The 26,766-nt window shown below is 42.9% G+C and overlaps 2 protein-coding genes across 2 annotated transcripts; both read right to left on the bottom strand.

Annotated features, from left to right (window-relative positions):
* Positions 1–292: 292 nt before the first annotated feature.
* trim45 (tripartite motif containing 45) lies at positions 293–6,778 on the bottom strand. The gene is made up of 6 exons (XM_062457611.1): positions 5,991–6,778; positions 2,753–3,504; positions 1,887–2,016; positions 1,669–1,783; positions 1,305–1,431; positions 293–1,067 (listed from the first exon to the last, which is right to left on the bottom strand). Exons 1-6 carry the CDS (start codon positions 6,482–6,484, stop codon positions 913–915), a joined length of 1,773 nt encoding a protein of 590 aa, XP_062313595.1. The 5' UTR covers positions 6,485–6,778; the 3' UTR covers positions 293–912.
* A 7,173-nt stretch (positions 6,779–13,951) lies between these two features.
* On the bottom strand, positions 13,952–16,381 carry vtcn1 (V-set domain containing T cell activation inhibitor 1). Its single transcript, XM_062457665.1, has 5 exons — positions 16,233–16,381; positions 16,024–16,091; positions 15,565–15,912; positions 15,181–15,432; positions 13,952–14,893 (listed from the first exon to the last, which is right to left on the bottom strand). Exons 1-5 carry the CDS (start codon positions 16,262–16,264, stop codon positions 14,778–14,780), a joined length of 816 nt encoding a protein of 271 aa, XP_062313649.1. The 5' UTR covers positions 16,265–16,381; the 3' UTR covers positions 13,952–14,777.
* Positions 16,382–26,766: the final 10,385 nt, after the last annotated feature.

Here is a 26,766-nt window from a genome sequence, read left to right as displayed (position 1 = left end):
TAATTTCCTATTTGGCATAACTGAACACATTCACCACCAACACGTTATTAAATCTCTGTGGGGTTGTCTTTTAATATTATACAGGGATGCCAAAACAGATTGAACAGGCATGGTTGAGAAAAACATAGCTCACTACTGCCCCAAGGAGTTCTTTGATCAAAACTACAAGACAATGGGACTAAAAAACAAGCCTAGTTTTGTCAATCATGTTGCTTGTTTTTTTTATTGTAGGATTGACCGCTAGGTAAGTGTCAAGAGGAACGGGACCAAATAATTCCAATGTACCTGTACATGTACTTAAACTTGAATTTATTTAGCCATTTAGTTTAGTAAGTCAAAATGGTGACAGGACAGTAGCATTAACAGTCAATTATGTGATGCATTAAAACTTGAATATGCATTCACAAGCAGTGATATTTCTGAGTGTCTAAAAGACGTGTAAATGGAAACATGTATAATAATATAAAAACGGTGTCCCATTTTAAGGGACATTTGCATAGGTCCACTTTACCACATGTAACCTTACAGAACCTTCATAATCCATATGATTACTAGATGTACTATTTACCAAATTTACCATTTACTAAAGTGTTCAAACATGGAAATCTAGATGCAAATGAGAGCAGCCAAATGGGTTAAAGTCATCCCAAGGTTAAAACTGGTGGGTTAACCAGTTCTTATACCGCAGACGGGCAATGCGGTATAAGAAGCTCCATTACCGCCATGCAACCTTAAAGGTTCTCACTAGAACCATTTAGTTGAAGATGGTTTTACGATGACAAGATGTCAAACACGGGAAAATGCTTGTGTACGGGAAAATAGTCCTTGCCGACTGATCGTTCACCTGGTTGACCGGTGCCTTGATATTAGCGCCACCTGACCCCTGACCCAAAAACCTGTTGTTCCTGTCCCTCAGAGCTCCACAGTCCTCAAATGGCTCAGAGGGGAAATAGCCGCTACCACACTGTGAGGCAGACACTCAGACGCTTCCACCACACTTCCACAGCATGACCAGTGGGGCTTCCCAGGGTGATCCTTATGACCATGACCACAGCCCTGGAACCCTCCTGTAGTATGCACACACACACAACATTATCAGCATATTTTCAGTGTTAAATAGTTATCCAAGCATGCCTAGGAAGGCGTAGAAAAAGCACACATCCAGAGTCTATTACAACTACATTTCCTGTACCTCGAATATTAATTTCCAATTCATCCATACAGTTTGAAATTCATTCTTCTACCTGTTAGGTAGAGATGTTTTGTGACCACTAGCATACTAGCGCCCCTTCAGTGGGTCGTACCTGGCATCTTGCCTGCACAACCACAGCGTGCCTCCTTGGAGCCCCGGCTGGAGCAGAAGGAGCAGCAGTGGAACGTTCCTCTGTGACGTCGGAACTTCCTTTTAACGTTCAGGACAAACGGTGAACCCTGCAGGAGGACACGGAGGAGGTGGTGTTGGGAGACTTTTATTAGTGACATCACAATATTATCCTCATAGCCCACAAATATGGTCATAATACCAAGATATCATCACAGTCCCATATCCCTCTGATAACCCCAAGTCTAACCCAGAGCCTGGTAAAATTGTTTTTATATGTACTTTCTATTTCTATAAAGTCACCAGGAAGTGATTTGTTCAAGATGAATCCCAGGCTGAAGCTGTACCTTGACGTGGTGGTCCTTGACACACACCCACACGGAGTAGACCCCCGGCTCTTTGGGTGTGTAGGAGATGTTGTAGGAACCATTGCCGTTGTCAAGGACAGTGGTCTCCACTCTGCTGAGGAATGAAACCACTGTGAGCATCAGTAGGTCATAACCCTGTAGTTCCATTCACTGCTTGAGCAGAGTTGATGGTAAGGATAGGTGTGACAGGCACTCACCAGTCCTTCTTCTCCTTATGGATGATGCTGACCAGGACAGGTTCACCTCCGCGGCCCATCTGCTCCCCGGCAGAGTTTCTACACACAAGGGTGAACTCCCCACTCTGCCCCTCCCTGCCATGCTGCACGTCTGGAGACCAGGACACAGGCCACTTACATACAGACATGCAACTGTCTGTGCACACATATTATCCTGTCCATGCACATGTATGCAACTGTCCACACAAACAATTAAATACCTGTGGACAACGTGCGCATACACAATCATAGGAAACCCGTTATCATTCAATGTCTTTCCAGTCCAGGATTAGATGATTTAGGCAACCTATCCTGTGGCGAGACAAACGCAAACAGGCCACATATCTGCAAATAGCTCAAGCCTTCCAACCATAATTATACTAAAGCTTTGCTCTGTTTTGAATGATTAAACCCAGGACCAGCCTACTTGTACTGCAGGAAAAGATCCAACAAACCCTGTAGTTACTGAAGCTTTCCATGTCCAAGTGAAGTCAGCATGTAAATACCTGGCAGAGCAGAAGGCTGTTTGAACCGGCCATGGGCATGTTACTACAGCTTTGTGTGTGTGGGTGGGTGTATTTCCTGCTTTTTCCATGTATACCTTTTATCTTACGGTGGTATTTCCTACCACTTGTTTCCACAGAGACAAACAATGTCACCACAGTTCATCCTATTGCACTTTGAGTGTGTGCTTGTGTGTGCAGGTCATTAATCTAACCCTAACAGTACAGATTTAAGATCCAGGGCATTTTCAATTAAAATGTCAAACCCAAAGTTCCCACCACAAAAATATTTTTGAGCTGTATTAATTTCATGTGTAATCCTACTGGTGCACACAGAAATCTCACCTTCCCCTTCGATGGTGCACTTGCTTATCTCAATGGTCTTGGCGTGAATCACTCCCACCACCGGGTAGCCCTCCACCTCCCCTGCGCTCTCCTGGGGCATAAAGCAGATGCTGCTTCCATTGTCAGGAGTGACGGTGGCTGTCTGGGGATCGTAACCACTCTCTGCTAGGCAGGCCAGCCTCCTGATGGTCACCCCTTTGACACTGAGGATCTCAGCCTCGGAGCCGCATGTAAGGAGCCTCTCCGCAAACTCTACTCCCCCGCGGGCATCAGCCAGGGCCTGTAGCAGCTGTGCCCTCTGCAGGTGGAGCTGGTTTCTGCGCTGGACACGGAGCTCCTCCAGCCGGCGCAGTAAAGACACACAGTGGGCCTCCACTGCACTAGCATAGCCCCGCGCAAATGCACGCACCTCCTCCGCCGCCGTCTCCACTCTCGCCTGCAAGGCCTCCTGGGAAAGCTCCACCCTCCTTAGCGACTCCTCCAGCCGCCCTAGACGAGGCCGCAGGCACCCGGTAACCAGCTTACGGATACGGTCGCCATGGTGGTCAATGACATCTCGTGTTGAGCTACAGCAATGGTCACGGTGGAAGGTGGCGGCACATTCCAGGCAGACAGGAAGGTCGCAAGGCTCACAAAAGAGCCTGAGTTCCTGGCCGGGGTGGAGGGAGCACAGGACAGGGCGGGAGATGAGACCCTGCGCCTTCAGATCCTGCAGACTCTGGACTGAATGAGAGGCTGTCCGCTTCTGGCGTCTGAGGAGGAACAAAGTCATACCTTGATAATGTTTCATTAATTGTGCATGCCACACCCTACACACATGGTGCAGTGTTTCCCCTAGGTTTACAGCTTTTGGGGGGGGGGGGGGTGGGGGGGCGGCGGCGGCGGGCGACCGTGTAGAGACAGAAATTACATGCCGTCGTGTAAATAAGATAAATAACATAATAACAACTAGAGAGGGTACAATTTCTGGGGAAATTGTAGGGTGTGCTTGCTTGCGTCGGTTGCACAGGGGTCAGTTTTTGAATGACATTTTTACAACTGATATTTCTGTATATTTTATATAAAAATGCATACTTATTATTTATAAAGATGACATAGATTTAAAAGCATTTTTTTTTTGCTGCTCATTTACAACTGAAAATACAAGTGAAGTGTAGAATGAAATAGATGTCTTCTCATTTCCCCTGCAAGAGGCAGCCTCATCGTTGAATCAAAACGAATAAATTGGGCAGACCGGTGTAAAAATTGACCTAATCTCTATGACTTAAACGTCATTTTAAGTTTTTCCCTTCTCATGATATTTTCAGGCATTTAGCCTACTCATTGCATTCATTCATTAATAAAGAACCCCCTTTGAAGATTATTCTACGACGTTGCCCGGCAGTAGAAGATGGAATCGCGATTCAAACAGTACCATCTGCTAACGGAAAATATGCCCCCCAAAACGTAAATAAGCTTGACATTTATTTAGTGGAAAATCGCTCATTCATAAAAAGCTCACTGGTAGCGATCATTGTCAGTAACAACGCAAAATGCGATATAGCCCTGTGTGGAGAAGCTGCCCCGGTAAATTGTACTACTACGGCACAGTACTAGACTACTGCTGTGTTCGTCTTGGTAGCGATTGCGTTGGTTGAATTGGATTTAACGTTCCGTTGTACGGTTTAAGCTGAAATTAATTATTTTCATGAACAGATTGACAACGTTTAGGCTGTGGCAATGAAGTTCAGGTTAGTAGTTAGATAGACTTTTGATTTAAGTAAGGGGAGTGCCGAACATGTTCTGTCGCCGTTTGACTTCCTAAACAGCTGTGTAGTGTAGATGTTTTTGTAGTGTGTCTCACGTAAGCTACAGCGTTGCAGTGAGCTACACTGGTTTGAAACCACAGGTAATGGTAATTTCACCAACAAATCGTTTACTAATGTCAGAATAAATCCTACAACGAAAATGTATATGTGAGGAATGTTTATTTTAACGATTGAAAACAGATAACGCTACATCATAGACCACTGTAGTATGTGTTGCCCGGGCAACACAGGCTAATGTCATGATGCTAATACTTCAGTGAAATAGTAGACTACTGTTTCCGAAAGTAGATGTACTTCCTTAATAATATCAGCTTATACTGTACATTACACATGACAATTGTGTGTCATATCACAAAGTAAAATGAGTAAATAGTTATCACCCTGGCCTCTTTGCTTGTGGCGTTTCTGCAGCTGCCTTGCAGTAAAGCTATAGTTAGCCTAGCTATCCCCCAAGTTAACAGATGCGAAACGAATGTTCTGCCAAAGGTAGTCACGCGTGTTTTCGTGACGTTAGTGACGTAGTGACGTTAGTAACGTCAGTGACTGTGGCTAGAAAATTAGCCACCGTTAGCTTCACTTTTCGCCACAAAAACTTAACTTCAGCCTAAACCATGCAACGGAACGTAAATTCCAATAGAAGCAACTCAATCGCTACCAAGACGAAACTTTTGACACCTACTTTGTCTATGTAGGCCAAATATTGACTGAGTTTTAGGGGGGCAAAAAGAATAATAATAATAATATATATGTGAGAGAACAAAGGTTGTGCCCTTGCCGAAGGCAAAGCACACCCAATAAGTTTACTTCATTGATTTAATGAGACTCAGGTTCTGGAGTTTTATTGTGCTGGATAAAGGCTGCCAATTTAACCCCCAACCTTTTGACCAGTTAATCCACGTGCATGATAAAGCAACTGACATTGTCTAACTCCAGGGCATGGGTTTGTTTTCAAATGTGGGTTGGACAGCTTATCCGTTTTTCTTTTTCTGGTGTGGCAGCAATACGCTGCCGGACCGTTAGTCTAAATATAATGATAATAAGATAAAAAAAAGTGTGTGTTTGTGTGTGGGGTGGGGGGGGGGGGTCGGCCGTTTTAAAAAAGTGGGTGGGACATGATGAAACCTTCACCCCTGGTCTAACCAAGTGTAGGGGTAATTGTATGCAAGACCTCGTTGTCATAAAGTACATCATCAAGAGGAGCTAAACGCATGAAAAATCTAAAGTTCTAATGCAATTTGGAGAATAACATTTGGTCTTGTCAGCATTTTACACCAGTTTTAATTCCATGTCAATCTTTCTGGAAATCAGTAAAAGCAAAATTACTGATAAAACAAACGCTACATCAACTGTTGATTGACAACATATAAAGCTTGTTTGTTGTGATTTGAAACCACATCATTCAGATTCCTGATTCGTTTATGCATACTGACCTGTGTGCTTGGCAGCAGAACTCACAAAGGTTGACACAGCACAGTTCACAGCGCTTCTCTGCTTCTCCGTCGGTGCACAGGTCGCACACTACACAATTGTTGCTGTTTAGAGTTTCCAGAAACACTTCGTCCAGGGCCAAATGGTCAGTGGTCAAACCGTCAACTCCCGAAAATGGAATGTCGACTTCACAGTCACATTGAGGGCAAAGTACGGTCACGGAGGGCTGGTCACGCGAGTGGGAATCGCTCACCACCGCTAATGATTTGCTGTTCACAGACGCAGTAAATGGTTCCAATTGACGAATGCAGTCTGCGCAAAAAGTGTGTAGACATGGTAGTATTTTTGGTTCCCGATATAATCGTTTGCATACACGGCATACCACCCTTGCATTACCCATTACCGCTTCGTTTTCTTCACTTGAACTCGAGTTTGTCGGGGTGGTCACTTGGTCTAGAAGGGCTTTCTCCGACGGCTTTTGGCTGGAATATGACATTTTATGCCTTGCTATGTCACCTTAAGTGGGCAGCGGTGCTTTACTGCTAACAACTGTACATTTATATCAGCAATTCATCAAGAAAATGCGAAAGAATATCTCCAACCTGGCAAACTGCAACTTAAGCTCAAACCGATAACTACAGTATAAAACATATGTTCACTTAAAAAAATCTAAAGCCTGCCAAACCTCCACGACTAAAAATGCATTTGACAAATATTTGAATGTTAAGAACAACGTAAAGACGCCCCACAACTTTTCCTCAGGAACACGACACAACAGCAAATTTGACACCTCAATTCCATTGGCATTCTGTAGACCAATAGAAACCCACGAAAGGCTTTACCAGGCGTGGTCTCCAGGATTATAGGGCATACGTAAGAAAGGGCCGCACACTCTTTGGGGAACCATCCTACCGTTATACAGTACTAGTGCACAGTGCCCGTGATGCAGTCGGTGATTAAACTACACACAAATACAGATTACTTGAACGATAGATAGTGCATAGTGCCCGTGATACAATTTGTGGCACACACACAGATTCCTGAAATTATAGATAGGGCACAGTGCTTGCGATGTTATTGGTGACACGCACAGATTTCTGGAATTATATAGGCTAGATAGTGCAGTGCCCATGATGCAGCTGATGATGACAGTTCTTCTCAGTGGTCTTGGTACCTATATTTCTCATATCACAAATTAAATTATCTGTCATCTCTTAAGTACGCTCTGGATAAGAGCGTCTGCTAAATGACTAAATGTAAATGTAAGTACTTGTTCAACCTCCACATCATCTATTCTAGTCAAAATGCCAATGCTGTGGTAGCCTAGCCTGGTCCTAACCAGACTCTCGTACATTGCATTTGTACAGAGAGTCTGGCCTTGCTCCATTGACAAGCGTTGACTTCCTTGTAGGCGAGTACTCTGTTGAAGTTTAAAACTATTGGATCTGCCCAGAGCCACTCTGATCTGTCATAACCAATCGGTAGCGTTCGCCTTAGCCAATTCCTTCACCGCTACTGTAACAGAGCTAGCTGCCGTAGCTGGAAAATCAAACTGTTCCCGAACCCCGTGGGGAGGAGGGCCACAACATCATGGCCACCAACAAAACTCAGCAAAACTTGTTCTTGCTCCGGCTTTAGCTGTTGGATATTCGGCAGCGTTGCCACAACGGACCGAATGGCTTTGCTCGCATCTTTCTCCGCCGCCATTACGGAACTACAACACAAACTAGCGCGACATCAACGTCATTGTTCTCAGCCACTCCCTCTGTTCGCTGATTCGCCGGTAGAAAATCAACTTGAACAATCGGACTTACGTACCTCATGGCCAGACCTATGTACAGAAGCAAAAATAAAATTGAGCGGAAGTACGTAGGAGGGCAGAGCCAGGCTAGTGGTAGCCTACATTCATGGAAATGATTATGTAGCCTTCATGTATCGTCTGTTTCTTATGTTATCGATTGCTTATGTTATGTTGATCAAAATGTATTATAGCCTATTGGTTCTCTGTTAAATTGTCTTACCACCACAAACATTTAGACATTTACAAGTCATTACATGCACAATGGTTTCAAGTTTTTATTGTCAGGTGCTCAGAACAACACAAGGTCAGAATCAGAATTCGGTTTATTCGCCATGTATGTTATACAAACACGGAATTTACTGTGGCAGGGAGGTGCAATTCTGGGCACTGAAAATCTTGGGACAAGACAACGCAAAGCAACCTGGCATAACATAACATATAAGCCAGCGCTTGCATGTAGTCTACAGTTCTGCTGACTAAGGACGCTAAAGTGGTAGGAATAGTTACCATATCAGTGATGCAGATGGTGATTATGTGTAGTTGATTTGGTGTTAAGAGTTTGTGCACATTTGAAATGTGCAGGCAGTTTTGACATCAGTTAAGACCTTAATTTATGCAACAAAATTCAGTGATATATAGGCTTGCTTAAAGTAGGCTATATCCACTTTAGAGTAGGCCATAGGCTACATTAACACACATTCCCCCCCACCACAAACGGATGTTTGTGTTTTGAAGATGTATTAATCCTTTGCAGCGAGACCGCGATAAAAACACATTTCAGATCATGCATTTCAATTATTCAAAAGAACAAAAAGGGACTTTAAAATGGCATAGAAGAACTGTGCGACATGTTCCAAGTATGGGTAGCCAAGGCTTTACTGGCCTCCAGTGGAGTTTTCACAGAATGAACAAATTGTAATTGGTATGTGAATTGAATAAAGACGACACACATCCTAAATTAATATTACATGCAATATATTTCCCACGTCGTGACAGGCGATACTGTTGGCTTTGTTCAGGTTACGTTGAGACTAGTGATGGGTCGTTCGCGAACGATCCGGCTCTAAGAGCCGGCTCTTGAAGGTGAACGTCGGGAGCTGGCTCGCATATCTGAAGAGCCGACTCTATTTTTAATAGATTAATACAGCCTATAATAAATGAATTAGCCTGTTAAATAATGAAATAATGCCTATGAAAAGCCTATGAAATAATGAATTGTAATTGTATTTAAAATAATTGACTAATTCAAAGAACAACAAAAAAATACTTGTAGGCTTAAAGGCGCACACGATCATCCTCACATTCTGTTCCTGTCAATCCTGCATGAGGGAGGGCCGAGCCAACTCACACACAGTCAGAGAGTAGTCAAAACTCGGAGGAGAGCCATGACAAAGCAATGCATTTTTAAAGATATGTGGTTACGGTCGAGTATGATTTCATAATTTAATTCTAATTGTTTTCACACCCATCATAGTCAAATTCATAGTTAAAACATGTATTTTTTAAAGAGCCGTTCGGGAGCCAAAAGAGCCGGCTCTTTTTGGTGAGCTGAGCCATACGAGCCGGCTCACGAAAAAGAGCCGGAATGCCCATCACTAGTTGAGACAACTGTACTTCCGCAGTTATTCCCGCCCCCAAAAAATTGTCTATTTTCTCAGACAACTTTCCGTCGCCATCTGTGAAACTTAGAATGTGTAGTGTGAGTAAATGTAAATTAACAGTCGATTGAAAATGTATATTGTTAACCAGATTAACTAATTAATTTAAAACGGCAAAAATACAAACGTTTGGCTAGCTCTTCAAGATTCTTAATCTTAACAGATAATTTAGCTCTAGGATTTGACATAGTACTGTATTAATCTAAGTAGCCTACACAAGTAGGTTGGCGTCATTGTGACCCACCGTCGTATTGCGACAACTTTACCGCATACAAAAACAAAGTGAAGCATTTTCTTTTAACCTTTGGGCTGTCTCAGACCCCCCACATTGCGAAGGTTAAAATAAAATAATTTTTATTTGTTTTTGTATTGAGTAAAATTGGGTAAACACAACGATGATTCGTTGTGAACCTTTGGGTCATGTGACCCGAAGGCAGCACAAGGCTTAAGTGGTGTGGCTTCTGGAATTCATTCACATTCACCTGTCAGAGAGAGAAATGCCAAGAGAAAAGAATGCGACTCAAGAACAGAAAATAGAAAATACTTGGAAATGGTCTGCTTCTAAGTCTCTCTGAGACTCTATTTTAATAAGAAATTCATGGCTAAGACATTCATGGCTAAGAATAACAGAAGAAAATACAATCAGCAAATGTTATCCAGTTTTTCCTTTTTTTTGCTCTTGGTAACTTATTTGATCCCTCGGCTGTAAGTTTCTCCCTTTTTTTATGGAATCGGTATAAGGTGGTGTGACAGATGGCAAAGTCCTTGGCCACTGCCCTGACTGTCCTGCCCTCATCCCTGATTATATTTGATGCTCGTTCCCAAATATTGAAGGGAACGCCTCTGTTAGACACCCTCTTCCTCACTTTTGGCATACTGAAAACAAACATAACCAACCTTCTTACTATCCTTTTATGTACCCCACAATGCAGTGCCGGTCCTAGCACATTCGGCGCCCTAGGCGAGATGTTTAAACAGCACCCCCCCCCCCTGGGGGTTGAAAGCACTCATAATTATATGACAGTTTTTTTAGTACACCATATCATTATTGTTGAAAATGATTAAAGTGGACTCATGATACGAAGAGAGAATCTAACACAAATGTCTTTTCACTGCTTCAATTGATTGAATTTCTGATTATGAATAATACATAGCCTACATACATACTGTGATTCGCCCATACACAGATTTGCACATGCATATTCAAACTCCTACTTCTATATGGTCATCTACACATACATGCATATACACATATATAGTACATGATAAATAAGCGCTTTCAGTACATATAAGTGTCTATGAATTCGTATCAATTAGATACTCTTTGGCCTTGGTTTTATCTAGGCCTACTTATTCTGTAAGAGTTGAGATAATAATTTTCACTCGCAAGATCTCATTCGATGATTAATTTCCATTAAGCCTACTGCCAGCAGGCACATAAAAAAAAAGATCTGATTGGGGTAATGAGGCACTTAACATGAGCCTATACATTTTCCCAAAACGTACGCATTTAGCTTATCGGCAATTTTTTGCCAAGCTGCCTGTCTTGCTCTGGCAGCGGTGGCGGTGTTTGACTTAGCCATTATAATATCCTTATAGTCTTCATAGAGACTAATTATGATCGTTTGCTCCGATGGCGAGAATGTCACCGCTCTCTCTTTAGTCTTTTCCGCCATCATACCGTTAGAAAATCACGGTTTTGGTGATCGACCTTTCCTGCCTTTTGAAGTAGGACATGCACGTGCAATTGCCCTGATGAGTTTAGCCTGGTTGAAATTAACCACATGATTTGGATGCGGATCAGCCGTTGACGAACCGATATTTGCTGTTCTCAATCAGCTCGCTAATGTTAACGGGCTAAAGGGACAATTGATTAACTTAGCTTCAACCCTTACGACGAATGGGGCCCAGAAAGACAACAAGATCAACAAGATCAACAAGACACAGGTGGAAGTAATACATATATAAAACAGGAAACATTAGGGCAGACAAAACTAACACTGAGGCACGGGCGTGTGCTGGAGATGTCGGCCAAATCTTCTGTTATTAGATTTGTTCATCTGCAAAACAGTAGGCCTATCCAATAGAAAACAAACAGCAGTGTGTAAATTCTGCATTGCAACACTTACTGTGACGACTGGGACCACGTAACGGTCATCAAAATTAGAAAGGATGCATAACTGTGTAAAATGGTTCTCATGAATTGTGTGCCCTCTTTGTGTGAGCTCATTCATGTTGTCAGTTTGGAAAGAGAGCTAGCATTCCTGACGCAGAAATTTTTCATTGTATGCTAATGGATAATAGTAATAATTTACTTTGGTATAAAATGTCTTCTGTAACTTACTAGTACATTTAGCTTATCTGTATTGAAACTGTTAGGCATAGCTAGAGTTTCAGTAAATGTATCAGATCCTAGGTCAAGCCATGTGGTTGCTAGCTAACCATTTGCCACAAGAGTTCAGATGGGGCAGGTTATCACACTGGTATGGGGGTATATCAATGGAAGCTTTTGAAAGAATAGTCACACTTTGCTTCAATTTTGATGGGAGGAAAATGGTGTGGAAGTAAAGAAAAAGACCACGAGAGGGGAGACTTTCCCAGATGTCATGCTGCAGGCAGTGAGACAGGTGAAGCTGCAGGGAAAGAGTATCGGAAGCACAGCAGCAGTCTTCGATATTAACTATAGGATGCTGGCTCGGTACTGTAAAAGCATGAGCAGTGATAACACAGAAGGGAGGCATGACAAGCCATCTGTTCATGTTGGTTACCTAAAAAATCGCCAGATATTCACAGAACACCAGAGCAGCAAGGGCATCTAAAATATATTATGGTACTTCTGACTTTTTCAACATTTTATGTTCTACATTTTATATTTAAAACTCATGTTTACCGTATGCACCTTCCTGCTATAGTAAATTCCTTGTTTGTGCAAAATTAATTGGTGATTAAAGTTGATTCTGATTCTGACCAAAGGAAGTTTGAAAACTTGCATATCAGTATGCAGTTGCTCAGAACATTCACATACCACAGCCATGGAGTGAGTGCAGAATTACAAGTGCAAATTGAATTTCCAGGCTTTTTGAAACACCACCCAAATCTATTCGTGGCCCACAGGCTACAAGCCTTGCACGAGCAACCAGCTTCAACAAACAGATCATTGAGTCTTTGTTTAATAAGCTGGCAGAGGTAATGAGAAGACATTGGTTTGGACCAAATTATATCTGGAACATGGATGAAACAGTGACTACTGTTCACGAATTAGAAAAGGTAGTGGCTCAAAGAGGTCACAAACGAGTGGGATCTTTCATTGTTCTCACTTGTCAATTATTGGTTTAGACTACGCCTAAAGAAATGGCTTAGTGATGCTGTCCTTCCCACCTCACTGTTCCCATAAACTGCAGCCACTTGAACGGACAGTATATGGGCCTTTCAAAAAGCACATCAACTCAGCTAGTGATGCGTGGATGGTGAGAAATCAAGACAATGACTATGACATTCCTGACATTGTCACCCTTGCCTATCCCCTTGCTGCATCACCTGTGAACATTCAGGCAGGTTTTGAGTTAGTGGCATCCATCCCTTTTAATAGGGATGTTTTTGATGAGTCGGGAGTTTTCACCATTTGTCACAGACCGTCCTGTGCCCATCCAGCCAGCTGTGCCCCACAACAGCAGCACGCAGCCCTCAGTCTAGCTTGGTCCATCCACACAGCCCTCAGACCAGCCTGCTCTGGCTCTGCCCTGAAGAAATCCGCCCTCATCCCAAAGCTGGACCAAGGATAATGGCTCCACAAAGGAAAAGAGGAAAACTGCGATATTAACAGACACACCAGTGAAGGATGTGACCTTGAGCGGCAGAAAGCCACTACGCAGAAAAAAAAAAGATCTTCAGACAAAAAAAGTAAAAAAAAAAATCAAATGTTCAGCTCCCCACTAGTGTGGAGAAGGGGAAAAGAAGGCCAAACGAATGGTGAAGCTTCTCGAATCCTCTGATGAAGAGAAATGTTTTTGTCTTGTATAGCTGAGATGCCACTGGAACTTTCGAAAGTATGGCTATAGTACACGCATGTGGCGTCTGTTAAAAATAAATGCATAAAATGCGGAAAGATTATTTCAGGAAAGACTGGGAATATGAGTAACATGATAAAGCGGAGAGAATTTTCTCGGCTGCTGGAGGCGCAATCAGCCGGTAAAGAGAATGCCTTAGCCCAGAGAAGGCTGACATTCTGATATTTCTTTACAAATAACTGTTAAAGACTAAGGACTGACTGGCAGGTGGCTGGATTGAGAATGTTGAATAAAGTAGAAAAGAAACAAACAAAGGTTTCGAATATCAGTATCACTTTAAATTTAAACATTTTTAAACGATGCCTGGATGAACACATGGCACCAGGATGCACTATGGGAAGAAGGCAAGCCGGTGAAGGCAGTGTGATTGTCACGCTGAGAGGTGGGGTAGGACCCAAATGCACAAGAGATGCGAGGCATGGTAGAAACAAAGGGTTTATTTCTCAAACCGGGGAACAGATAGGGTACTCACACGGACAGGTAGTAGTAATGACAAGACAAAGACTGGACACAAAACAGAAACCTAAATACACAGAACCAAACGACACAGGTGGACACAATGACGCTAATGAGAACGAGACACAGGTGAAGACAATGACAGGGAAACACTAGGACAGGGCAAAACCAAAAACAACAGGGGGGCACGGCTGTGGCCGTGACAGTGATGCTTTGGGCTCTGCTGGTATACCTTGGGTCCTGCCATTCATGTGAATGTTCCTTGGACACATACAACCTACCAAAGCATTATTGCAGACCATGTACATCCTTTAATGGAAACAGTATCCCTGATGGTAGTGGCATCTTTCAGCAGGATATTGTGCCCTGCTACAAAGCAAAACATTTTCAGGAATGGTTTGAAGAACTCAAATAGGTGAAGGTGTTGGCTTGGTTTCCAATCTCAATCCAACCGAGCATCTCATAATCATAATCAGAATGGGATTTATTCGCCATGAAAGTTTGCACAGACAAGGAATTTGCTTTGGCAGGAAGTTGCATACAATAAACATATAGGGACCTAAAATTTAAATATGTGGACTATCTATACTGTGGGATGTGCTGGACAAACAAGTCCGATCCATGGAGGCCCTGCCTTGCAATTTACAGGACTTAAAGGATCTACTGCTAACGTCTTGGTGCCTGATACCACAACACATCTTCAGATGTCTAGTGGAGTCCATGCTTCATCGGGAAAGGGCTGTCTTAGTTATGTTATGTGTTATGACTGATCCGTGTATGTTCAATTGTATCTGCTGTTAAATGTATTTAGCCTCGCTGACAAATCCAAAGAATGAAACTAGCTTTAACGGACAGTAGTTCAGGCCTCAGTGAGGTTGATGTGGAGGTGTAGACGAAGGCGGTCCTCTCGAATATCTCCGTACCTGGGAATACAGATTCAATGTCACTTATCAAACTAGTATCTTGATTTGGGTTTATATTAATTCTTTCCATTTATGCCCTAGATATTCTTTCTTTATTGGTCTGGTTTGGTGATTACCTGTTACCGCCTGTATTGTGCAAATAGGATGTACAGGTATCATAACACTTCCTGAATGCCATGTGTTAATGTTGTTTTACTGAGTTCCTGTTAACCTTTTGGAAAACACTTATCAATTAAGCGTTACAGTGTAAGACAAGTTCTGCTCTGGGAACTGGTGAACATATTTACCTTTAATAGTTGCTTCAGAGAAGGCCTTCACAAGAGAGTTTTGGATGAGGCATGAGTAGGTGGAATTAGTGACTGGCTGCAGAGAGCTGACAAGATTGTAAATCCCAGCAGAGTTGTTGCTGAAGCTGGTGTTCCCGTTCAGTATCTTACCATTAAATTCCATCCAGGTTACATTTGGCTTTGGGGACCATTTTTGTGCTTTTGCAGTCAAAATATCCACCCCCTCTATCAAAAAAGTTGGAGCTGAAAAAGCTGATGGTGAAATGTAATTAACACTGTTTTACTGCTATTATTATCATTTAGAAAAATGTAACTGTCCCTTTAAATACTAAAAATAAATAAAAAGCATATACAGAATGCATTGGAAAAGAGATGGTCTCTTACCTGCGACTCGTAGGTGTATTGTGACCATGCCCCTGCCTCTGGAGGCACTCACACTGCAGATGTACTGCCCCTCATCACTCACTCGCACACTGCTCAGCAACAAAGATGCACTTCCTGTTGCTGCTGCACTTGTAAAGAGCTGTGTTCTGTCTCTGAACTGGGCATTCTGCTCCTCCAGCTGTGCAGCTCCATTAGCATATCGGTACACCACCCCACTCAGGCCCTTCTTTGTCCAGGTGATGGCCACATCACTAGCTGAAGCCAAGGTCAGGGAGCAGCTCAGGACCACATCCTCGCCCAAGTTGCCCACTGGTGAGGTATCATTGCTCTCCACACTCCCCTGGGTGCCTAATTGATAGCAGTTATTGTACAAGACCAAACACAAACATACTTTTTAAAATAAACAAATGCCAAATTTTGAGGATGAAGCTCATGTGATGGTCCATATCTTTTACTTACCCCTTACCCCTGCTATAGATAGAAAGATGATGATGAGTGCAGAAAAGACGATGATGAGCACAACCATACTGAAAAATGAGAGAAATGTCATATCAAAACAAGTATACTACTTGACCCACTTAATTTATCCTGCTTGACAGTCTGTACACAGTAGCCACTAAACTTGAACTTTGCCATTAGGGAAACCGAGTCATAAACCACAACCACACCTGTAGAAAATTATCTGTCCAATTGAAGACATAATTCATCCAGTGGCTCCTCTATTTATTGGATTATTTATACATTCGGCTTCCTCCTTTTGTAGGGTTCAGGCGTATCGCCACAGTAGCAACTGGAACTACAATCCACGCAATGTCATTTGTGGTACTCAGCTAGTACTTAACTTTGAGAAAGGGAGGAGACAACTCCTTAAGTCAATATTGTCACAGGCGTATAGTTACTGACTGTTGCGTTCCCTTACCTGTATTTGTGAGTGTTCTGTCTTTGTGTTCCCGTCTTTATCTTCTATCCCTCTCACCTAACACTAGGTACCAAATCTTTGTAGGTAAACTATCTTCCAAATGTAGTAGATGCAAATTCAGTGAATAATTGCGATGTTATTTTACAGTTTTGTAAATCATGATGACTTTATGAAATCATGGTAGTGATAGCAATGTCATTATTAGCCGACTACTACTTCTGTTTCCCTGATCATAATAAGTAGAGCACTTAAGCTTTGGTCACATTATTGGATTTTTGACAAAATACTCCTGCACAGAGAAATAAAGGTTCTCCCACAACCACTCTGGTGCTTCTCCTGCCTGGTTCTCCAGTGGTGGAATGACCTCATTATTTACATTCCTGCTGTCCTTTCAACAAGGTCTCAAGACGCAGCTCAGCATTAGGGATGCAGTGATGAACCGATTTGACTAAACTGCGAATTAAAACATCTCGACCGTAAAGGCTCAGCTACAAAGTGTTTTTGTTCTCACTCTAAAAAATAGGACAGTATGGTACATAATTTTACATGAACAACGGTTGCACAGTGAGAAATTAAACAAACTGTTCTGGAGAATTCAGTTCCCGTTTACCAGTTTTGTCTAATTTAATCAACAAATACAGGCTTTATATATTAAACTATAGAATGTTTTGTTTTCAGAGGTTTTATTGCTCAATCGTTAGTCAGATGTACATGTTAATCCTGTTTTCAGAGTCTCTGTGTAACAGATAATGCATGTAGTGTAGCCTAATTAAGTGTGCTTGCCTTTGGCAACACAACCTATTGTAATCTCACATATATATTTATTATTATTGGGTGTGCTTTGCCTTCGGCAAGGGCACAACCTTTGTTTTCTCACATATATATTCTTATTCTTTCTTTTCCCACCCCTAAGCCTCAGTCAATATTTGGACAACATAGACAGCGTAGGTGTCAAAAGTTTTGTCTTGGTAGCGATTGAGTTACTTGTATTTTTATTTACTTTCTGTTGCATGGTGTAAGTTTAAATTACGTTTTTGTGGCAAAAAAGTGCCTTATGTCAACGAAGGGTACTCAGTGCTACCCTACGTCACAACGTCGGCACACATTAGCAACGACGCATTGGATACGACGTGCATAGAGACTGTTGCACAGCAAGTATCATATCGATACTCAGGTGCAGTGAGTCAGGTGGCTGAGCGGTTAGAGAATCGGGCTAGTAATCAGAAGGTCGCTGGTTTGATTCCCGGCCATGTCAAATTACGTTGTGTCCTTGGGCAAGGCACTTCACCCTACTTTCCTCGGGGGGAATGTCCCTGTACTTACTGTAAGTTGCTCTGGATAAGAGCGTCTGCTAAAATGGCTAAATGTAAATGTATCGTGCCGTGGTGTACTAGCAGCATTATACATTTAAGCAATTCAAGACTTGCATGTACAGTAAGTAATGTCACATTAAAGAATGTATTTAAACTCAAACTTGTGTGGTGCGTCGCTGTCTTCAATGCCACAGCCTAAACTTTGTGTCAAAAGAAAGTTTTTAATTTCCGTCGCATTCAAAAAATCCCCTCAGTGTAGTTTGGCTAGCAACAGCAGCTAGCACTACTGGCTACAGTAGCTTGCTCGTAACACAATTCAGCTTCTCCAGGCAGGGCTCTACACTGAGACCAAAAAGTCGCTTTTGGCTTTGTTACTGACAATGATCGCTTCCAGCTAACTTTTTTTGAATTAGCCATTGCCCCTAAATAAATATCAAGCTTATTTACGTGTTTGGGGGCATATTTTCAGTCAGCAGATGGTACTAGTACTGTTTGAATCGCGATTCCATCTGAAGAATACTGCCGGTGACAACGTGGTTAGAATAGCTTGTTTCAAAGGGGGTTCAGCTTGTTTATTAAATGGACCCATCTGCAACCGATGCAAGCAAGCACACCCTACAATTTCCCCAGAAATTGTATCCTCTCTAGTTATTATTTATGATATGTATTTTCCCACCCCTAAGGCTCCCGCAATATTTGGACTACATAGACAACGTTGGGGTCAAAATGTTCGTCTTGGTCACGATTGCGTTGCTTGTATTGGGATTTACATTCTGTTTCACGGTTTAGGAGAATACAACGTTTTTTGTGGCAAAAAGTGCCTTGAATGCTAGCTAGTTTGCTAGCCACTTCAGTGCTAGCCTAACGTCACAACGTCGGCACACGTTACCAACGAACCATAATTACGACATGCTAGTAAGAAAGACAGCGATATCAGCAAGCCCTCAGCCTTAGTACCTTAGTGGCTCTGGATAAGAGTGTCTGCTAAATGACTAAATGTAGTACCGTAGCTAATAGTCTAGGAAAGTTGAGGTTATTTTTCACTAGGTACCTACGGACATGTCTTCATCTACGAGACAAGTGGGTTCCCATTTGTTCTTTTGGTGGGCAGTTTAACGAGCCCTACTTACCCTGCGTCATGGAGCCGAGCAGCTAAATATTTATTTAGCACTAGCGTTGTTAGTTGCTATATTCCTGTATTTGTGGTGTAGAAGGACTGATCGACAAGCACATCATAAATTTAAGCAATTCAAGACTTGCATGTACAGTAAGCAATGTCACATTAAATAATGCATTTAAACTCAAGCTTATGTGGTGCGTCACTTTAACACTGGAGTGCTGTAGCAGCACTGTTACATTACATTTTACATTTAGCAGACGCTCTTATCCAGAGCGACTTACAGTAAGTACAGGGTCACTCCCCTGAGGCAAGTAGGGTGAAGTGCCTTGCCCAAGGACACAACGTCATTTGGCATGGCCGGGAATCGAACCAACATCCTTCTGATTAATAGCCCGACTCCCTAACCGCTCAGCCATCTGACTTCCATCTGACAGAATCGTTGCACGGTTTAGGACTATATTACAGTAAGTAAAATAATACGTCTGGTTCAGTACATAAGTGAAGTTAATACCATTATGCTACTTGCATATACCTACAGCAGACAAAAAATACAGCCCAGGCTTGTGTTTATTGGAGCACATGTTTGAAATGCAAAACTAGTAGGCTGTGGAAGCTATACTTAGCCTACCTATTTTCCCACCCTTAACAATTGTTGCACTACACAATGTTGGTGCCAAATTTGTAGCTAGGTATGTTTCCAGGCTGTGATATCAACACCCTCTATTTTTGTATGCCCTTCGACTGGTTAGCTCCTGCTATTCCCACACAGCAGTCGTCTAATAGTTAGCTAGCTCGTAGTACAATTTACCGGGGTCAGCTTCTCCATGCAGGGCTCTACTGAGACCAAATGGGCGCATTTTGCTTTGTTCCTGAAAATGATTGCTTTTGAATGAGCCATTTCCCCCTAAATAAATGTCAAGCTTATTTACGTTTTTGGAGGCATATTTTCAGTTAGCAGATGGTACTGTTGGAATCGTGACTCCATCTGAGATACTGCCGGTGACAACGTTGTTAGAATAAGCTAGTTTCAAAGGGGGTTCTTTATTAATGAATGCAATATGAGAAGGAACGTTCAAGTCAGTGTTTTTCAACCTTCTTTGAGCCACAGCACATTTTTTTCGAATAAATGCCACACCAAAAAAATCTGAAAACGGTTATTTAATTGGTTAAATTCAATCCCAGTATTTATTACACATGTAAGCTACATAAGTGTACAATAGAAAATGTACAAAATACATACAACTGAACATGTAGGTCTAACTAGGTACCGGTAGGCTACCTAAACATCAATTTCTTCAACATCGTTGTCCTCCTCAGCATCCACGTCATCGTTCTCCTCCTCCTCCACGTCGTTGTTCTCCTCCTTCTTCTGGATCGCTTGTCTCGCAGCCTCTGCAACACCGCCGACTGTAGTGCAGTGTATGCGGTCTGGATCGTTGGTAGTAATTCCACATGCTTCAAAGGAGTGTATTATTACGTCTTTGGAGAGTCACTGCCACGCTTCTTTTACCCATTTGACCATTGTGAGTCGAGAAAGAGCACGAGGGTTTCCAGCAGGAGTCAGATCAGTAGCCCTAGCAGGTTCCTGCAGCCACTCTTCATAAAGTGACCTGTACGCTGCCTTAAAAGGCGCATTCCACGACACATCTGCTGGCTGTAGCAGCTTGGTGCAGCCGCCCAGAATCACACCCATGATTGTGTTTGTTTTCTTAACGCTCTCCTTTGCCTCCTCTGTGATGTGGGAGCGGAAGCTATCCCAGATGAGAAAACGCTGGCCAAATGCCAACTTGCCCCAACACTTTTCGATCCAAGCAAGTGTAGTTGGTGCTTGCATCCAACCATTTGAAGACATTTCAATTACCACACCACAGACATCTTTTAGGTCAGCAGGCAGCCGTTTACCTTTAAAAACCATGAGTGGCAGAAGTTTCCGGCCATTGGCGAGTGCACCCAGGCAGACGGTCACTCGAGTCTTCTCGTGTCCAGTCGTAAGAACTGGTACAGTTTTGACACCTCTCAAGTCAATAGAGTTGTCACCAGGCATGTCAGCCGTCTCGGACGGCAGTCTCATCCATGTTGCCTATTGCTCCTGGTGCGAAATTGTATCTTGCACGCTGCTTGCTACAAAAGTTCACAAATTTCGTAACCTTGTCCGTCAACTATGGTGGCAGGCGCTGTCCAGTGGTTGTTTTTGTCTAATGACAAAATCGTTTCTTTTTAGAAATGTGTCCACCCAGCCACGTGATGCTTTGAATTCTTCTTGACCTTGAGGTTGTCCAAGCTGTTTTGCCTTCAACGCGATACCTTGGCGTGTTACTCTATGGTAACCCTCTCGTTGCAGTACTACCCAGTCAGCAACACTTTGCTCCACTTCAGGTAGTAGAGGTTTGCGACCACCACCTTGAAGCCTGAACTGCTCACCGGCACTTGTACCAGGTAGGTCATACAAGCGAGGTAGCTGATTTCGCCACTCGTGAATTCGCCTTTCATCAACCCCCATTTCGCGTGCTACATCTCTGTTGCTGCTGGTGAGTGCTCTCTGCACAGCTCTCTGTTTAAAAGCTAACGTGTATGAACGTTTCGGCATGCTGCTTCACAATGTAGAACATCTGTATTTGAGACAGTTTTAGGCTACTACCAACGCACACCTAATTGGTAGCCAATGAGAAAGGGAGTTGCCGCACTCAGACAAAACAAACATTTATGTAAACAAAGAATAGACAAGGAGGCCAGCGGTAGTAAATGAAACCTGCGTTTTTAGCTGCATGATTCATTTGTCACAATGCCAGCAACGAAGTTGTCTATGGCTGCACTGCAGCTACAATTTACGAAATCTCTCTTACTAATTAAACGCTGCCCTCGAATAAATGCTGCCCTCAAATAAACGCCGCACCAAAAATGAACGTTATTTGAAGAAATACGGTATATATAATTGGCTGTGCTCACCTCAGCCTTCCACCAAGCACAACCATTGTTCTTTCTCATATATATTTATTACAGGGTTTCTGCAGGTTTCAGTAAGTCAAATTTAAGAATTTTAAGACCATCAAGATTGAAATTTAAGACCTACACGACGCATTACCAAAAAAATATTACAATCAAAGAAATTCTGAAAAAATCCATATATTTCAATGAATTCCGTCATTGAAAAACCATGAATTTAATTTACAGATAAAGCAATCACATTAGTAACCTTTCACACACAACGTGCCAAATGCCCAAAACCTTACCCCCAAAATGAAATTAGCCTAAAACAAACTTTCCCTCAAATAGAGAGAGAGAGAAAAGTGAGTGTGTGTAGCTTGTGTTTCTCCGCTCTGGCGTGTGACTCCAGCGCTTTCAAACCCAGAGTCCCTAATTAAATATTTTTTGGGGAAAAGTTTGCAGCAAGCTTCGTACCTGGAGCTGGGTACCGCTTGTAACCAACAGCAGAAATCGCTGTGATCTAGCCATGTCTCGTTGAAAGTACACTTTCCCATTTTCCAAACTTTAACAAACTCTGAGGAGACGCTGACATATTTCAGGGGCAGGTATTGCATTTATCACAGGATTTGTAGTTTTATCACCGTGTAGGGGAGCCTGGGGACAGTCGCAACAAGGGACAGTTGCAGCAAGTCTTATTCCTCCAATCAGAAACATGCTAGAGTGATGACACTCATATAGGCCGCAAGGTGAACCACGAAAAGTCTTTTAGAAAATGATTCCCGCTCCACAGTCTGGCATCTACACAAGCTTTAGCTCATAAAAAAGAACGAGTCTTGCTAACCTACCAAGGGGGGACAAGGGGGGACAACATGTGTGTGTGATAGATGGTGTGACCCATTTGTACTCTACGTTAAACGCAATGATCCTTTAAAATGCATAGTAGCTAAACTGGCATATGCCCTGCCCTAAATCAACTCCTGGTTCAGTCCTAAAGACCTGCATTACTTGACCTTGGTACTCTGAACCATCTGAAAGGATTGGTCCAAAACTAAGCAGGCAACAGTAGGAAATTTCTATAAATATATAATTTTTATAAATTTATACTATCACATAAACTTGTCTCTCCTGCAAAGGACTGGATCTAGATTTGGGATTGAGCAAGACTGAGCACTTCATGCTGTCAAAGGATCCTCAAGGCTCCTTTGTTTGAATGCACCTTGGAGAAATAATGAATAGAAATGCTTACTAGATAATTGGTGTATTTGCATAGGATATGTTAGAACTTGCTTCCATATGTGTATTGAGACGGGATGGATTAGCAAAAGCTTGCAAATGTTTTAGAACTCTTTTCCATTTTCTTTTCCACATCAGCAACTTCTTGCTGATGTGCATCTAAGATAAGATGTGTTAAACCGTCTTGCGGAAAGTTTCAGATAGGAGGCCTCTGTATGACAGCTAGACACTGTTTGCGTATGATTTCTTAGAAACTGCCTGCATAGGATGTGGTTAGAGAACTTTCATAGAGGAAGCCACACTTTACCTTTTAGAGAGTGCAGGTTACTTGTAAACATGCACGATACCTGGATACGTGCGTCATAGCACAGTCAAAAGTTACATTTGTCATCAGTTTTGAAGCATATAAAATGATTTGTATGTCTATGTGTGACGGAGAACACGAGACTTCAGAGACAAGAGCAAGAGAAGAGAGCACCTCGAGTGCTGCCCCATCTGGGGCAGCGGGCTCACAGAAGAAGTCAGTGCGATAGACAGGATATAGCTGTTGAAGTCTTACTCTGTTAACAGTTTTAGTCAATTATTTTCATATAACCTGAAAATAATAAAAAATAAAATACAAAATATGTAAAAGACAAGTCGTTCTCCGTCCTCCCTTGTGCGCCCCTCGCCGGACCCGGGAGGTTCGCAAAGCGCCACACGCCTGGAACCGTGGTGAGTCCCCGGGAAGTGTTCAGCTGTTCAGGCTCACTCTCTCTCAAAAAACAATAGGTGCGGTGTTGTGTTCTAGAGACAACGAGTGGAATAAGAGCGAGAAGAGAGCTCTTGATCGTTTTGTCTGTAAGGATCTGTTAACTGGGAGAGAAATATAACAAAGGAATAAGTGATCGACAAAGAGTGATGTTTGCCAGGGAAGGCCAAAAACATTTGCTGTAATAAAGATCTCTTGATGTTGTATTCAAAGCCCAGCGCAACACCGTGGTAGGTTGGGTGCAGGGATTCTCGAAAGGGAGCCTCTGACCAACTCAGAACCAAACGTGCGTTCTCCGCGCACGCAGCCTATGTAAATTCGAGAGAACCCGAGCGCCGAGTGCGTAGGGTCACGCGCGAGATAGGTGAGGGCGTCGGAAGGGCGCCGTGCATGCATGCTCGCAGTGAGCCCGGCCTCGTTCGTTTCGACAATGCCAAAACTGATCTCATTACATGTTCTCCTTTGCTGCACAGGACAGGCTTAGAATGTTTGCCTTTGACGTGTGTTGGTGGTCATAGTTTATGTACAGTTTGAGTATAGAGAAAGAGCCTCCATTCTGTTTTCCCAGTGGTTTTTAAACAAGCCCTTTGTTAGTGCTAAATGCAACAACATGTTATGTCACTGTTATTGTCAAGAGTTTAATAAATTGTACTTTAGGGGTGTAACGGGGTAGACCTAGCTGTAAAACCAGCCTGGTGGGATAATTACTTGTATGTGAGCAGGCCTGTACAATAGCAAAGGTTTTACAATAAAGGTGATGGAGAAGGTGTGTAGAACACAGACAGTGCAAAAATAAAGACAGTTTTTATTCTTTAGAATATTATTATTACTACAGATTTCTACTGGTATAAGTGAGTCAAAGACGGTCTTAATCTGTTAATATTTCATCTAACTGGCTGGAAGGTTGGTCCCTTCTGAGATGGCGCTAAGCATAGCCTACACTTAAACGAATGACATAAGTCTGTGCAACACAGTCCTGCAGAAAAACATAAACATCTGCCTGTCTCACAGGCACTTTTGCAGCCGCAGTGTATCACATGCAAAACACTGTCAGGGGCCGAATTTCTGGTCATCCAGGTGACGTGCAAGGTCCCATCCTCTATTTGCCAGCCATATCCATCCATGTGGACAAAAAGCAGCTACCTTATTGGTGTAGAATGATCACGTGTCGAACCGTGCCACCAAAATCCTATTACGCTCTGAAGAATCTAGTTCTGCATAAAACATCGACAATCGACTGGAATTTCAGCGACAAACTTTTTTGGGGTAGCTTAGCAAGACTCGTTATTTTTTTATGAGCTAAAGATGTGTAGATGCCAGACTGGAGCGGGATGAAACGATAACTGGGTTCACCTTACGGCCTAATACTGCACATGCACAGTTAGACCCCTCCCCCCACCAAGAAGAAAGAAGACACATTCAAGATCTGCTGCTGCATTAATTGACAAAACTTGTTTTGGAGATATAAAAGTCAATTTTTTCATGACGTGAATTTTTGTCATACTGTCCTGACCTTTTGTATGAATGAATAAAAACTTACTTAGTTTGAATTATTGTTTTGTTGACTTCTAAGTGACATGGTTAGCATGTGTCAAGGTCAGTGTGGCTAGCTACCACATTATGTTCTGTCATGGCTGCTTGCATGCTGCAACCGTCCCCAAGCTAAGTAGCAGTATTTTTCAACATAAACAAGTTTTTTGCAGGGCCGGTCCTAGGCATAGGCGACATACGCCTAGGGCGCCATGAAGAGGGGGGTGGCAAATTCCGAAGTGCAGCCATTAATTAACCGCCCGTGGGGGGGGGGGGGGGAGGGAATGGGGGTGCCGCCCCCCAAACAATTCACGGATATCTGAATTGGCGCCCTCTGTTGGTGGTGCGGGACGGTTGAGGGGGGGGGGGTGCTGTTTAAACATCTCGCCTAGGGCGCCGAATGTGCTAGGACCGGCACTGCATTGTGGGGTACATAAAAGGATAGTAAGAAGGTTGGTTATGTTTGTTTTCAGTATGCCAAAAGTGAGGAAGAGGGTGTCTAACAGAGGCGTTCCCTTCAATATTTGGGAACGAGCATCAAATATAATCAGGGATGAGGGCAGGACAGTCAGGGCAGTGGCCAAGGACTTTGCCATCTGTCACACCACCTTATACCGATTCCATAAAAAAAGGGAGAAACTTACAGCCGAGGGATCAAATAAGTTACCAAGAGCAGGGTACTGGACCAGCAGAAAAGTGTTCTCAGAGGACCAAGAGAGGAACCTCAGAGAGTATTTAAAAAGAGCAGCTGATTTATACTATGGGTTAAATCCCAAAGAGGTAAGATAAATATGCGAGGAAAAACACATTTTAACAAGAGAATTATGTAGCCTATATAAGGGAGAGAAAGACAGAGAGACTTTTAAAGATACCTTTATTGGGCAGTTAGAACTACCAGCCAACCAAGCTGTTTCACCACACCAAACCTGTCTTATCAAGACAAAAACCACTTCACTTACAACTCCCACACAATATTAAGACCTCCTCAAACCAAAAAAAAGAAACCTCCCCCCCAAAAAAAAACAAAAAACAAACAAACCTAGAAAAAACAAACCAAAATCCATAACAATAAATACAAACCCCCCTATTCACAGCCTTAACTCTAGACCCCCCTCCCCATCCACCACGCACAAGGCACCCCTCACCCCCCACACATCGACAAACTCCTCCATTTTCCCCACCAGCTTATAATACGAGAACTCAATTTGCAACCTTGCCGTGACCAGCCCCAGCAACACTGCTCTCGCATCAAGCGACCCCACTCCCAACCGCCTACTCTTTCTCGTCTTCCATATAGCAAGCTTGGCCTGCCCAAAAAGGAAAGATGCGAGGCATACTCTCCTCTTCTCCGGAACTGAGTACCTGGGTCCCCCTATAAACAATGGCAATGAAAACTCCCACCCGAGCCTCC

The sequence above is a fragment of the Osmerus eperlanus genome, chromosome 3 (genome assembly GCF_963692335.1).
Source record: "Osmerus eperlanus chromosome 3, fOsmEpe2.1, whole genome shotgun sequence".
In the NCBI taxonomy this organism is placed as follows: Eukaryota; Metazoa; Chordata; class Actinopteri; order Osmeriformes; family Osmeridae; genus Osmerus; species Osmerus eperlanus.
Note: the sequence above shows the minus strand (reverse complement) of the source record. Positions and strands in the feature narration are given on the sequence as shown.

Coding starts and splice junctions, on each gene's coding strand:
- trim45 (XM_062457611.1), bottom strand. CDS start 6,484: ATGTCATATTCCAGCCAAAAGCCGTCGGAGAAAGCCCTTCTAGACCAA. Junction 3,505..5,990: donor TTCTGCTGCCAAGCACACAG/GTCAGTATGCAT, acceptor GTTCCTCCTCAG/ACGCCAGAAGCGGACAGCCT. Junction 1,068..1,304: donor TTGTGCAGGCAAGATGCCAG/GTACGACCCACT, acceptor TGCATACTACAG/GAGGGTTCCAGGGCTGTGGT.
- vtcn1 (XM_062457665.1), bottom strand. CDS start 16,264: ATGTCTTCAATTGGACAGATAATTTTCTACAG. Junction 15,913..16,023: donor ATCTATAGCAGGGGTAAGGG/GTAAGTAAAAGA, acceptor GCTATCAATTAG/GCACCCAGGGGAGTGTGGAG. Junction 15,433..15,564: donor AATACACCTACGAGTCGCAG/GTAAGAGACCAT, acceptor TTTCACCATCAG/CTTTTTCAGCTCCAACTTTT.